The 15,661-nt window shown below is 57.4% G+C and overlaps 1 protein-coding gene across 3 annotated transcripts in view; it reads right to left on the bottom strand.

Moving 5' to 3' along the window:
* Positions 1-5,981: 5,981 nt before the first annotated feature.
* The window catches only part of LIMK1 (LIM domain kinase 1), a 43,128-nt gene continuing 33,448 nt past the window's right edge, over positions 5,982-15,661 (bottom strand). For all 3 annotated transcript variants that reach the window (XM_077836805.1, XM_077836807.1, XM_077836806.1), the window contains 5 exons: positions 7,985-8,050; positions 7,623-7,779; positions 7,371-7,426; positions 7,013-7,170; positions 5,982-6,533 (listed from right to left, as the gene is read on the bottom strand). In XM_077836805.1, coding sequence (XP_077692931.1) covers positions 6,371-6,533; positions 7,013-7,170; positions 7,371-7,426; positions 7,623-7,779; positions 7,985-8,050 — 600 coding nt within the window. In that variant the 3' untranslated portion in view covers positions 5,982-6,370. The remainder of the gene's footprint in view (positions 6,534-7,012; positions 7,171-7,370; positions 7,427-7,622; positions 7,780-7,984; positions 8,051-15,661) is intronic.

Below are 15,661 nucleotides of genomic sequence, written 5' to 3'. Positions count from 1 at the left end.
CAGAGGAAGCAGAAGGTCTGGTACGACCGCTCAGCACGTGCCTGCTTCTATGCTACAGGGGACCAGGGGATGCTCCTCCTCCCCGTGAGGAGGAACAAGCTGTAAGCTGCCTGGGATGGCCCCTTCAAGGTCATCAGACAGGTAAACAAAGTGAACTATGTAGTGAAACTGTCCAACTGGGCTCACAGCCACCAGGTGTATCATGTCAACATGATGAAACCGTATTGGGACTGGAAGAAGTCGGTGCTGGCTGTGTGGGGGCAGGGGGAGGAGAAGGGAGAGGATCCCTGGTGGGACTCCTCCCTGAGGTGGGGGCTGACCCCTCGCTGGAGTCAATTCCCCTCTCAGACCAGCTCACCCCTGCCCAGCAGGCCGAGATCAGAGCGGTGCTGCCTTCACACCGGCAGCTGTTCTCCAACCGGCCTGGGCTCACTAACCCGGCTGTTCACCGGGTGGAGACGGGAGCCAACCCTCCCATCAGGTGTTTCCCATTCAGGGTCACTGGGAAAACAGCCCAGAACCTGGAGACAGAGGTCGGGGACATGCTGGCTTTAGGGGTGATCCTTCAGCCCCTGGGCCTCTCCCATGGTGCTGGTCCCCAAGGAAGACGGGTTGATCTGGTTCTGTGTGGACTATCAGAAGCTCAGTGCCATCACTGTGTCCGATGCCTACCCCATGCTTAGGACTGATGAGGTCCTAGACAAGTTGTGGGGCGCCCGGTACCTCACTACCATGGATCTTACCAAAGGCTACTGGCAGGTGCCTTTGGACCCAGAGGCCAGGGTGAAGTCTGCCTTCACCCCCCAGTAGGGCTCTTTGAGTTCCTGGTCCTGCCTTTCGGCCTCAAGGGGGCACCTGCCACCTTCCAGCACCTGGTGGGTCAGTTGCTCAGGGGGGTGAAGGGCTTTGCTGTTGCGTACATTGACGATATCTGTGTCTTTAGCCAGTCCTGGGAAGACCATGTGTCCCAGGTGAAGAGGGTGCTGGGTCGCCTCCACGATGCAGGACTGACCATAAAAGCTGAAAAGTGCAAAGAGGGGATGGCAGAGGTGTCAAACCTGGGCCACGAGGTGGGGAGTGGCCACCTGAAGCTGGAGCTGGAGCCGGCCAAAGTGGAGGCAATCAAGGACTGGCCTGCTCCCCAGACTAAGAAGCAGGTCCAGGCTTTCATTGGGATGGCAGGATACTACCACTTTAGCTCCCTGGCAGCTCCCCTCACGGAGCTCCGTAGGAAGGGAAAGCTGGACAAGGTGGTCTGGACTGAGCAGTGTCACAGGCTCTCTCTGTGCTGAAGGGGGCACTTATCCAACGCTCGGTGCTGGTAAACTCAGATTTTAACAAAACCTTCCTGGCGTTCACCGACGCCCCAGACATGGGGCTGGGTGCGGTGCTGATGCAAACTGATGCTAAGGGGGAGAGACATCCCATCGTGTACCTGAGCAGGAAGCTGCTGCCCTGGGAGCAGCACTATGCAGCCATGGAGAAGGAGTGCCTGGCCATCACGTGGGCCCTTAAAAAACTGCAGCCGTATCTATTTGGGCAGCACTTCACAGTGTACACTGACCCGTCGCTCCTGACGTGGCTGCACCAGATGGAAGGGGCTAATGCCAAGCTGCTGAGATGGAGCCTGCTCCTCCAGGGTTGACACGGAGCTGGTCCATGTGAGGGGGGTGCCAACATTACAGCCGATGCTTTCTCATGGGGCAGGGCCCTGAACTTCCCCAGGTCACTGGCTAAGACCCAGCTCAGTTCAGACTCGAAGGGGGGAGAGATGTGACGAAGTGGGGGATGTTCTTTTTTTCCCCAATGGTTTGCATGCAGAGGGGGTGGGACTCAGTTTCCCTGGGTGTTACTGGTTTAATGAGGTGATGGGAGCGGGAGTTTGTTGTTACAGAGAGAATGGAGACCCCAGCGACCGGTGACCTGGCGACTGGGAGGCCCAGCTCAGGAGTCACAGCCCGTTTTGGCCAGTGGGAGGACAATGGGCTGTAAAGAGAGGACCCTGGTGACCTGACCAGCCGGTTCTAGCCAGAGGGGGCCAGAAGAGAGGAGAGGAGGCCCAGGCAACCCTGTTTACCTGGATAGAAGACAATGGACAGAGGTAGGGCTTGGGGCTGGTGATATCAGATGTCCAGCTGGAAAGCAGGGGGGCTTGGGGCTGGAGAGAGGGAGCAGACAGAGCCCACCTGGATGCAGGGGAGACTGGGATGTGCTGTGCTGAGGGAGGCCAGGCCTGAGGGCCCTGAGAGTTTCCTGGGCTGTGTTCAAATGCTCAATAAACCCTCCTGTTTTATGCTGGCTGAGAGTCATCTAGAGAACAGGGTTGCAGTATTCCCTCTGGGAGCGCAGGTTCCGGGGATCTAGAGCGAGTGGACTCCCTGAGGAGGCCCATGTCGAGAAACAGGTGTGCTAAGGCACGGAGAGGTGCGGCTCCAGGAGGTGGAGGGGCTTAACCCCAAAGAGAGAGTGGACCCCCGAGAAGGGCTGTCACACTGAAGGGAGTTCCCCCCACAGACCGCACGGGGCCAAGAGTGGGCACGACCTGTAAGTCCGTGACACCCTGTTCATTCTCTCTCAAGCATCTGACGTGGGCCACTCTTGGAAGACAGGATACCGGGCAAGATGGACCATCGCTATGACGCAGTGTAGCCATTCTTACGTCCTTAGCCATGAGACCGTCCTTCCTCTTCCTGCAGTCCCCGCCTCACTCATGGCACACTTTCCAATGGTTGTAACAACTGAGGCAGTGCTCTTACAGAGTCCAACCTCAGAGCAGTGTCCGTCCAGAGCACTGAATGATACAAAGATCTGGTGGGAACAAATACTGCGGGCTTATGTAATTAAAGATAGTATAATGCAGATGCAAAAGGAGGCTGAATTAAAGTTGCACAAGAACCCTTAATTCCTGCATTTTCTAACTTTGGAGGGCCTTGCCTTGCCATAGCTTTTTTTGTTTAATTTCCTAATTTAAAAACAAACAAAAATTCCATCATGTGGCACTATGTTGACTACAGCTTGGATTAGGAACAGTGTCTGGTCCTTTAGTTCCACTACACAGAGCTCTGCCATTTGAGCAAAGGATTAACCGGCAGTAGTATGCGGTACTCTCCTAGAGGGTAAATGAGACACAGAAGATTTTTTAGAAGCTCGTAATGACCTAACTGGAGTGAATTTTTCCAGGGACAGCAAACAGCACCCTCCTGCCACCATGGCAGCCCTCCTGCCAAATTCCAAGCCCTTCCTCCAAAACATGGGGCCAGCATAGGGTTGTAATCATGTTTCAACATGGTCAAAGCACCGTATTGTCCCTTGAACTCGTTCCTGGGAATGGCTGAACCATTTTAGCAGAAACCTTCAAAACTTTTGGCATGGGGAATTTCAGCCTGAACAGTTAAAACATGGCAAAGTTATAATCCACTGAAACCAGGGTGGTATAAGTGACGGGCAACCTTCACCACAGACAGTGCTACCAGCTCTGCCCATGACGATGCCCTCCTCTGGGGAAAACCCTTTTTGTTCCTTAGTAGCTGGGTGCACTAGGTTGGCTGTGATGCAGCTGGTGCAGCTGGCCCTACTGGCAGACAGAAAGAGGACTGAAGAGTCTTCCCACCCTAGCTGTAGCCCTGCAGTTCAGCATCAAGGCAGGCTGAGGGGTGGGGAGGCTGGCCCCGCCCTGCCCATGCAGAAGCAGACACCAAGTTGCTGGACAGCTGTTGGGTGGATGTTTGCATTTGGAAGGCATTGAGGGGAATGTTTCTGATACACGTGCGCTTTTCCAGCTAGTGCCCCCATGTTCCCTCTGCCACTAACTGCTACATCCTCACATCCTCCTCTGACTTGAAAACTAGCCTGGCCCAAGAGAGCCACCTCTTCTGCCTTCCCTGAGCTGTCCGCTGCTCTCCCAGCTCGGGTGAAGAGTGCTCTTGCTTTCTGGCTGCAGGTCTGTAGAAGAAGGTATCTGGGCCTCTCCTTTCATGGCTCCGATGACAGCAAGGAGAGAACCCTGGCAGAACCAGGCACAGGCAGTCGCAATGGAGAGGGGATTTAGGCACATATGCTGTGCAATCATGTAAGAGTGACACCTGCTTTAAGCTCAAGGCATTGGCTCTGTGGAGTCCCAGTCGTAATATCAGGAATGGGGGCTCTTCTGGGTGACCCCCCCCGGACTGTCCAAGGAGCCCAGATGCTCTGCCAGTGACTCTTGTGCATGCGAACTCGGACAGTCTAGAAGCTGATGCTGCTTGAGAGAGAGGATGAGCCACCACAGCCCTTGGGCACATGGCTCCATGAAGGAGTGACTGGGGGCCATTGTGTGGTGGCCTGAACTCCCCCACCCGCTCCAGAGGGCACACCAGAGGAGATGGCAGGGCAGGGCCGCGCTGTGCTGAGTGAGGCAATCAGAGGGGAAGGACTGGATTTATTGAGTCATGACTTGTTACATCAGGACTGGATTTATTGAGTCATGACTTGTTACATCACAGTTTGAGAATTCTCCTTCCCGCCTCTGAGGACATCGGTTTTACTTCCAGGTAAAAGTGCGCAGAGACGCTTCACAGTTTGAATGCTTCCTGTAAGCAGAACTGAGGCAGAGTGACAATGGCAAACTGCAAATCGCCATGGCGGCCATATGAAAAAATAATACAAACTCTTCTCTTTAAATATATTACAGAAAATTAACCTGAATAAACGTAGCATGAACAGCAGCGCACTGCAAAAACCAGTGGGGGCACTCTCAGGACCAGAGCCCTCTGCCAGTGCTTTCCCACAGCGACCCCCGCATGGTGCTGGGCAAGGGGTCAGAGGCCCCCTAATGGAAAGGAAATGAAACCAGCTGTGTCCCCCCACCCCCTCTCCCCTGGGTCAGAAAATCCAGAGACGCAGGGGGCGGGACACGTTAGCAGGCGTGTGCAGGGAGCAGGGGTCACATATCCTGCAAGGGAAACATGCACATCACGGTACAGTTACGGGAAAAGAGATGCTCCAGCCACATGCGCAGGGAGTCGCGCCCCCTTCAAGGCACACTCACAGCACATATTCTCTCTCGCACACACACACAGGCAAGACACCACCACATCTGCTCCAAGAGACACACACGGAGCGTACACACGCAGCCACCCCGCTGGAAACACTCACGCCGGCGGGTGCCTTGCCCCAGCGAGCCGTGCTCCAGCTCAACAGGAATTTTGCTGGGGGAGCTCTTGTCCCTCTGGCTTGGGCTCTGCATCTGGGACCTCAGGCGGACACGGAGCGAACATGGAAGCAGGGACTGACGGCCCGGGATATACACAGAACAGTGCAGTCCCAGGGTCAGGGGAACTGGCTCCTAGAATACCAGAGCACGAGAGGCCGAGGCCACGGAGCAGAGCTGGGAGACGTGTAATGAGAGAGGAGATGCCAGCAGGGCAGGAATGGGCCTGGGATCAGACCCCCTCTGGGGAGCGCTCCCCTCTGCTGGAGGGCCCAGGTCCCTTTCTTGGATCCAGCTGGCCTCATGCCAAGGTGTTCCTGCACTGAACCAAACCCTAGCAAAGGGAGGGGGGCTGTGGGCCCAGGGAGGAGAGGGTGAGGGGGGAGTGACACACAGGGACCCCAAAAGGGAAAAGGAAGAGTTTGTGGGACCCCCAGCCATCTCTATGGAGGGGGCATTGCAACAGTTATCCACTGGGATCGGAGGCACCCAGCCCCGAAGCAACACCCCACCCCCTGCCCCATCAGAGAGACACACGCCTGACATGCACATGCACCCCATCACACGCATGCACATGCCTACCCACTGCCCGCAGAGCGCCGGTGAGCACCCAGCGGCCCCACTGGCTCAGAGAACCCTTTAGCTTTGTAGTGCAAGTCACAAACCCAAGGCACCACTTTGACAAGCCCAGGGGAAGGCCGGGACACCCTGCAGATGCTGAGCGAGGCCCAGTGCCCCACAGCCACAGGGGCAGAGCCCGGTGTCGGAGCGAGTCAGTGCCCCCCTGCACCAAGGAGTGGGGGAGTGGGGCTGCAGGCTGCCACACACCCAGCATGCTGAGGGGCCCCTTTCCGGCTGCAGGCTTCGCATGGTGAGGGGCTATGTACAGTCAGGATGGGCAGGGAGGCAGGGAGCTGGGGAAAGTGCAGTGGGTGGGGAGGGCTGGCTCCCCCGAGAGAACTGAATGGCAAACACGGCAAGGGAAGCAACCAAACTGGCCTTGCCAAGAGGGCTCGGCCACCGGCTGCTGCTGAGGCACCCCAGAGATCCAGCCCTGGGGGGGGTGGGGGGGGGCGATGGCAGGCAGGGGCAGTGCTTGCCCCCTGGGCTGTGCTCCCCATGCGCTGTGAGAGTGAGGGAGGGGCGTGTGAGAGCTCTCCCCGCACGCCTATGGCCCGGCGCTCAGTCAGGGACCTCGGGGTGCAGGGGCAGCCCGCCCTCGCCCCGCCGGTATGACTCCCAGAAGGCTCGATCCAGCTGCTCCAGCTGCGAGCTCAGCGGCAGGTGGATCTCTAGGTGCATGTGCAGTGCTTCCAGCCACTGTGCCAGCCTGGGGAAGGAGGGCCTGGGGGAGAGAGGCCAGATTAGATCCTGAGCACGAGGGCAACCCCTGCCCCAGCACCCTGAGCACGAGGGCAACCCCTGCCCCAGCACCCTGAGCACGAGGACAATCCCTCCCTCCCAGTTCCCTGAGTGCATGGGTCAGACCCCTCCCTCCCAGCACCCTGAGCGTGGGGGTCAGACCCTCCCCCGCCCAGCAGCCCGGGGCACAGAGGTCAGACCTCTCCTCACTCCGTCTGAGCTCAGCACGAGGGGTAGAGACCCCATAGCCCCCAGGGGGAGAGTGCCCTCTGCAGGGGGCGGGGCACTGTTCAACTCCTCCCTCCCAGCCCAGTCTCTTGTTCTGTCAGTAGGGAGCAGGGTGAATGGGGCATTGCTGTGCATGTACAGGAAGGGGGCATTGTGCGGGTGTTTATGGGACCAGTGATCCCTTTCCCTTCCCCACACTTGCTGCCTGGGGCTGGCCAGGGTTCCCCTGATCACCTCTTCTCGGGGTCCAGATCGCAGCAGCGCACAGCGATGGGGAAGAAGCTCGGGGGGCAGGCAGGGGGGCAGTACCGCTCCAGGAACCCTCGCACGTTGAGGCCAAAGTCCATGGTTCTGGGCAGGTAGTCAGGGTCGGCGCTGACCCGGCCAATGATCTGGGATTGGGGGGAGCACAGGGGTTAAGAGTGGGGCCCAGAACAACTCAACGGAGAGCTCCGTCCAGGCAGCATGCAGCCACCTAGTGCTGCAGGGACCCCCTGACACAGGAACAGGGGGGCTGGGCAAGGGGCAGAAGGGGCTGGGGGCAGAGCTGAGGGGATGAACAGCAGCTCCGAGCTCCTGGGAAGACACTTGCCTCACACAAGAGGATGCCAAACGAGAAGATGTCGACTTTCTCATCGTAGCTCCTGCCTGTGGGGAGAGAGGAGATGGGTCAGCCCCCACCAGACCCTGCTTCCCTCTGCTCCTTACACTGCCCTCCTGTGGCATGAGGACAGACAGGCCCAGCACTGCCAGGTCATGGAAGTGCCCCCCGTTGCATATGCCCGCGATGCCCTGGCTGCCCTGGGCCTAGCGCTCCCAGATATGCCCCAACCTCTCCTCTCACCATTGATCATCTCTGGGGCCATCCAGTAGGGGTTCCCCACCACTGTGTAACGCTTCTTGCGGTCCGGCTTCTTCAGGTTCTTGAGTTGCTCAGGCTGGTTCTTTTCATCCACCATGAGACGGGCCAGCCCGAAGTCGGCCACCACCACCCTCCTGTTCTGAGCAGGAGAGACGGACACAGGTCACCGTGGGTAGGCAGAGGCCAAGGCAGCTGCTTGCAGCCACCCGTGGTAGGAGATCCTTGCAATGCCAAGGCTGAAGTCAGCGCCCGCCGCACACCAGCCTGGGCCTTCTCAGCCACGGCTCCAGCCAGCTGCCCTGCTCCCAGCCAGGCCCAGGGCTCTGTGCCGAGGGAGCACTTACCTCCCGTACTAGGCAGTTGTGAGAGTTGAGATCACGATGGATGATGTTCATCGAGTGCAGATAGGCCTGGGGGAGCAAGGACCAGGGTCAGAAAGGCAACAACTCACTGCACCCTCCCGCATGGGAGCAGCACCCTGGCACTCAGTCCATGCTTATGGCAACCCTGCCTCTACACACACAGCAACGCCCCCATAAACACCCGCACACCAACCCCTGCCTGTACACACACAGCAACGCCCCCGTAAACACCCGCACAGCACCCCCTGCCTGTACATACACAGCAACGCCCCCATAAACACCCGCACAGCACCCCCTGCCTGTACACACTCAGCAACGCCCCCATAAACACCCGCACACCAACCTCTGCCTGCACATACACAGCAACGCCCCCATAAACACCCGCACACCAACCCCTGCCTGTACAGACACAGCAATGCCCCCATAAACACCCGCACACCAACCCCTGCCTGTACACACACAGCAACGCCCCCATAAACACCCGCACAGCACCCCCTGCCTGTACAGACACAGCAATGCCCCCATAAACACCCGCACACCAACCCCTGCCTGTACACACACAGCAACGCCCCCATAAACACCCGCACAGCACCCCCTGCCTGTACAGACACAGCAATGCCCCCATAAACACCCGCACACCAACCTCAGCCTGTACATACACAGCAACGCCCCCATAAACACCCGCACACCAACCTCTGCCTGCACATACACAGCAACGCCTCCATAAACACCCGCACACCAACCTCTGCCTCTACATACACAGCAACGTCCCCATAAACACCCGCACACCAACCTCTGCCTGCACATACACAGCAACGCCCCCATAAACACCCGCACAGCACCCCCTGCCTGTACAGACACAGCAATGCCCCCATAAAAACCCGCACACCAACCCCTGCCTGTACACACACAGCAACGCCCCCATAAACACCCGCACAGCACCCCCTGCCTGTACAGACACAGCAATGCCCCCATAAACACCCGCACACCAACCCCTGCCTGTATATACACAGCAACGCCCCCATAAACACCCGCACACCAACCTCAGCCTGTACATACACAGCAACGCCCCCATAAACACCCGCACACCAACCTCTGCCTGCACATACACAGCAACGCCCCCATAAACACCCGCACACCAACCCCAGCCTGTACATACACAGCAACGCCCCCATAAACACCCGCACACCAACCTCTGCCTGCACATACACAGCAACGCCCCCATAAACACCCGCACACCAACCTCAGCCTGTACATACACAGCAACACCCCCATACACACCCGCACACCAACCTCTGCCTGTACATACACAGCAACGCCCCATAAACACCCGCACACCAACCTCAGCCTGTACATACACAGCAACGCCCCCATAAACACCCGCACACCAACCTCAGCCTGTACATACACAGCAACGCCCCATAAACACCCGCACACCAACCCCTGCCTCTACATACACAGCAACACCCCCATAAACACCCGCACACCAACCTCTGCCTCTACATACACAGCAACACCCCCATACACACCCGCACACCAACCCCTGCCGCTACATACACAGCAACGTCCCCATAAACACCCGCACACCAACCCCTGCCTCTACATACACAGCAACGTCCCCATAAACACCCGCACACCAACCTCAGCCTGTACATACACAGCAACGCCCCATAAACACCCGCACACCAACCTCAGCCTGTACATACACAGCAACGCCCCCATAAACACCCGCACACCAACCTCTGCCTGTACATACACAGCAACACCCCCATAAACACCCGCACACCAACCTCAGCCTGTACATACACAGCAACGCCCCATAAACACCCGCACACCAACCTCAGCCTGTACATACACAGCAACACCCCCATAAACACCCGCACACCAACCTCTGCCTGTACATACACAGCAACACCCCCATTAACACCCGCACACCAACCCCTGCCTGTACATACACAGCAACACCCCCATACACACCCGCACACCAACCCCTGCCGCTACATACACAGCAACGTCCCCATAAACACCCGCACACCAACCCCTGCCTCTACATACACAGCAACTCCCCCGTAAACACCTGCACACCAACCCCTGCCTCTACATACACAGCAACGCCCCCATAAACACCCGCACACCAACCCCAGCCTGTACATACACAGCAACACCCTCAAAACACTGGCACACCAAACCCTGCCTCTACATACACAGCAACGCCCCCATAAACACCCGCACACCAACCCCTGCCTCTACATACACAGCAACACCCCCATACACACCCGCACACCAAACCCTGCCTCTACATACACAGCAACGCCCCCATAAACACCCACACACCAACCCCTGCCTCTACATACACAGCAACGCCCCCATAAACACCCGCACACCAACCCCTGCCTCTACATACACAGCAACACCCCCATACACACCCGCACACCAAACCCTGCCTCTACATACACAGCAACGCCCCCATAAACACCCGCACACCAACCCCTGCCTCTACATACACAGCAACACCCCCATAAACACCCGCACACCAACCCCTGCCTCTACATACACAGCAACGCCCTCATAAACACCCGCACACCAACCCCTGCCTCTACATACACAGCAACACCCCCGTAAACACCCGCACACCAACCTCTGCCTCTACATACACAGCAACACCCCCATAAACACCCGCACACCAAACCCTGCCTCTACATACACAGCAACGCCCCCATAAACACCCGCACACCAAACCCTGCCTCTACATACACAGCAACACCCCCATACACACCCGCACACCAAACCCTGCCTCTACATACACAGCAACGCCCCCATAAACACCCGCACACCAAACCCTGCCTCTACATACACAGCAACGCCCCCATAAACACCCGCACAACAACCTCTGCCTCTACATACACAGCAACACCCCCATACACACCCGCACACCAAACCCTGCCTCTACATACACAGCAACGCCCCCATAAACACCCGCACACCAACCCCTGCCTCTACATACACAGCAACGCCCCCATAAACACCCGCACACCAACCTCTGCCTGTACATACACAGCAACGCCCCCATAAACACCCGCACACCAACCTCTGCCTGCACATACACAGCAACGCCTCCATAAACACCCGCACACCAACCTCTGCCTCTACATACACAGCAACGTCCCCATAAACACCCGCACACCAACCTCTGCCTGCACATACACAGCAACGCCCCCATAAACACCCGCACAGCACCCCCTGCCTGTACAGACACAGCAATGCCCCCATAAAAACCCGCACACCAACCCCTGCCTGTACACACACAGCAACGCCCCCATAAACACCCGCACAGCACCCCCTGCCTGTACAGACACAGCAATGCCCCCATAAACACCCGCACACCAACCCCTGCCTGTATATACACAGCAACGCCCCCATAAACACCCGCACACCAACCTCAGCCTGTACATACACAGCAACGCCCCCATAAACACCCGCACACCAACCTCTGCCTGCACATACACAGCAACGCCCCCATAAACACCCGCACACCAACCCCAGCCTGTACATACACAGCAACGCCCCCATAAACACCCGCACACCAACCTCTGCCTGCACATACACAGCAACGCCCCCATAAACACCCGCACACCAACCTCAGCCTGTACATACACAGCAACACCCCCATACACACCCGCACACCAACCTCTGCCTGTACATACACAGCAACGCCCCATAAACACCCGCACACCAACCTCAGCCTGTACATACACAGCAACGCCCCCATAAACACCCGCACACCAACCTCAGCCTGTACATACACAGCAACGCCCCATAAACACCCGCACACCAACCCCTGCCTCTACATACACAGCAACACCCCCATAAACACCCGCACACCAACCTCTGCCTCTACATACACAGCAACACCCCCATACACACCCGCACACCAACCCCTGCCGCTACATACACAGCAACGTCCCCATAAACACCCGCACACCAACCCCTGCCTCTACATACACAGCAACGTCCCCATAAACACCCGCACACCAACCTCAGCCTGTACATACACAGCAACGCCCCATAAACACCCGCACACCAACCTCAGCCTGTACATACACAGCAACGCCCCCATAAACACCCGCACACCAACCTCTGCCTGTACATACACAGCAACACCCCCATAAACACCCGCACACCAACCTCAGCCTGTACATACACAGCAACGCCCCATAAACACCCGCACACCAACCTCAGCCTGTACATACACAGCAACACCCCCATAAACACCCGCACACCAACCTCTGCCTGTACATACACAGCAACACCCCCATTAACACCCGCACACCAACCCCTGCCTGTACATACACAGCAACACCCCCATACACACCCGCACACCAACCCCTGCCGCTACATACACAGCAACGTCCCCATAAACACCCGCACACCAACCCCTGCCTCTACATACACAGCAACTCCCCCGTAAACACCTGCACACCAACCCCTGCCTCTACATACACAGCAACGCCCCCATAAACACCCGCACACCAACCCCAGCCTGTACATACACAGCAACACCCTCAAAACACTGGCACACCAAACCCTGCCTCTACATACACAGCAACGCCCCCATAAACACCCGCACACCAACCCCTGCCTCTACATACACAGCAACACCCCCATACACACCCGCACACCAAACCCTGCCTCTACATACACAGCAACGCCCCCATAAACACCCACACACCAACCCCTGCCTCTACATACACAGCAACGCCCCCATAAACACCCGCACACCAACCCCTGCCTCTACATACACAGCAACACCCCCATACACACCCGCACACCAAACCCTGCCTCTACATACACAGCAACGCCCCCATAAACACCCGCACACCAACCCCTGCCTCTACATACACAGCAACACCCCCATAAACACCCGCACACCAACCCCTGCCTCTACATACACAGCAACGCCCTCATAAACACCCGCACACCAACCCCTGCCTCTACATACACAGCAACACCCCCGTAAACACCCGCACACCAACCTCTGCCTCTACATACACAGCAACACCCCCATAAACACCCGCACACCAAACCCTGCCTCTACATACACAGCAACGCCCCCATAAACACCCGCACACCAAACCCTGCCTCTACATACACAGCAACACCCCCATACACACCCGCACACCAAACCCTGCCTCTACATACACAGCAACGCCCCCATAAACACCCGCACACCAAACCCTGCCTCTACATACACAGCAACGCCCCCATAAACACCCGCACAACAACCTCTGCCTCTACATACACAGCAACACCCCCATACACACCCGCACACCAAACCCTGCCTCTACATACACAGCAACGCCCCCATAAACACCCGCACACCAACCCCTGCCTCTACATACACAGCAACGCCCCCATAAACACCCGCACACCAACCTCAGCCTGTACATACACAGCAACGCCCCCATAAACACCCGCACACCAACCCCTGCCGCTACATGCACAGCAACGCCTCCATAAACACCCGCACACCAACCTCTGCCTCTACATACACAGCAACGCCCCCATAAACACCCGCACACCAACCCCTGCCTGTACATACACAGCAACACCCCCGTAAACACCCACACACCAACCTCAGCCTGTACATACACAGCAACACCCCCATAAACACCTGCACACCAACCTCAGCCTGTACATACACAGCAACGCCCCATAAACACCCGCACACCAACCTCAGCCTGTACATACACAGCAACGCCCCATAAACACCCGCACACCAACCTCAGCCTGTACATACACAGCAACACCCCCATAAACACCCGCACACCAACCTCTGCCTGTACATACACAGCAACGCCCCATAAACACCCGCACACCAACCCCTGCCTCTACATACACAGCAACACCCCCATAAACACCCGCACACCAACCTCTGCCTCTACATACACAGCAACACCCCCATACACACCCGCACACCAACCCCTGCCGCTACATACACAGCAACGTCCCCATAAACACCCGCACACCAACCCCTGCCTCTACATACACAGCAACGTCCCCATAAACACCCGCACACCAACCTCAGCCTGTACATACACAGCAACGCCCCATAAACACCCGCACACCAACCTCAGCCTGTACATACACAGCAACGCCCCCATAAACACCCGCACACCAACCTCTGCCTGTACATACACAGCAACACCCCCATAAACACCCGCACACCAACCTCAGCCTGTACATACACAGCAACGCCCCATAAACACCCGCACACCAACCTCAGCCTGTACATACACAGCAACACCCCCATAAACACCCGCACACCAACCTCTGCCTGTACATACACAGCAACACCCCCATTAACACCCGCACACCAACCCCTGCCTGTACATACACAGCAACACCCCCATACACACCCGCACACCAACCCCTGCCGCTACATACACAGCAACGTCCCCATAAACACCCGCACACCAACCCCTGCCTCTACATACACAGCAACTCCCCCGTAAACACCTGCACACCAACCCCTGCCTCTACATACACAGCAACACCCCATAAACACCCGCACACCAACCCCTGCCTCTACATACACAGCAACGCCCCCATAAACACCCGCACACCAACCCCTGCCTCTACATACACAGCAACGCCCCCATAAACACCCGCACAACAACCTCTGCCTCTACATACACAGCAACGCCCCCATAAACACCCGCACACCAACCCCAGCCTGTACATACACAGCAACACCCTCAAAACACTGGCACACCAAACCCTGCCTCTACATACACAGCAACGCCCCCATAAACACCCGCACACCAACCCCTGCCTCTACATACACAGCAACGCCCCCATAAACACCCGCACAACAACCTCTGCCTCTACATACACAGCAACACCCCCATACACACCCGCACACCAAACCCTGCCTCTACATACACAGCAACGCCCCCATAAACACCCGCACACCAACCCCTGCCTCTACATACACAGCAACGCCCCCATAAACACCCGCACACCAACCCCTGCCTGTACATACACAGCAACGCCCCCATAAACACCCGCACACCAACCTCTGCCTGCACATACACAGCAACGCCCCCATAAACACCCGCACACCAACCTCAGCCTGTACATACACAGCAACACCCCCATACACACCCGCACACCAACCTCTGCCTGTACATACACAGCAACGCCCCATAAACACCCGCACACCAACCTCAGCCTGTACATACACAGCAACGCCCCCATAAACACCCGCACACCAACCTCAGCCTGTACATACACAGCAACGACCCCGTAAACACCCGCACACCAACCTCAGCCTGTACATACACAGCAACGCCCCATAAACACCCGCACACCAACCTCAGCCTGTACATGCACAGCAACGCCCCATAAACACCCGCACACCAACCTCAGCCTGTACATGCACAGCAACGCCTCCATAAACACCCGCACACCAACCTCTGCCTCTACATACACAGCAACACCCCCGTAAACACCCACACACCAACCTCAGCCTGTACATACACAGCAACACCCCCATAAACACCTGCACACCAACCTCAGCCTGTACATACACAGCAACGCCCCATAAACACCCGCACACCAACCTCAGCCTGTACATACACAGCAACGCCCCCATAAACA

Source organism: Eretmochelys imbricata, chromosome 17, assembly GCF_965152235.1.
Source record: "Eretmochelys imbricata isolate rEreImb1 chromosome 17, rEreImb1.hap1, whole genome shotgun sequence".
Taxonomy (NCBI): Eukaryota; Metazoa; Chordata; order Testudines; family Cheloniidae; genus Eretmochelys; species Eretmochelys imbricata.
The sequence above is the reverse complement of the archived record's forward strand: the minus strand, read 5'-3'. Positions and strand labels throughout refer to the sequence as shown.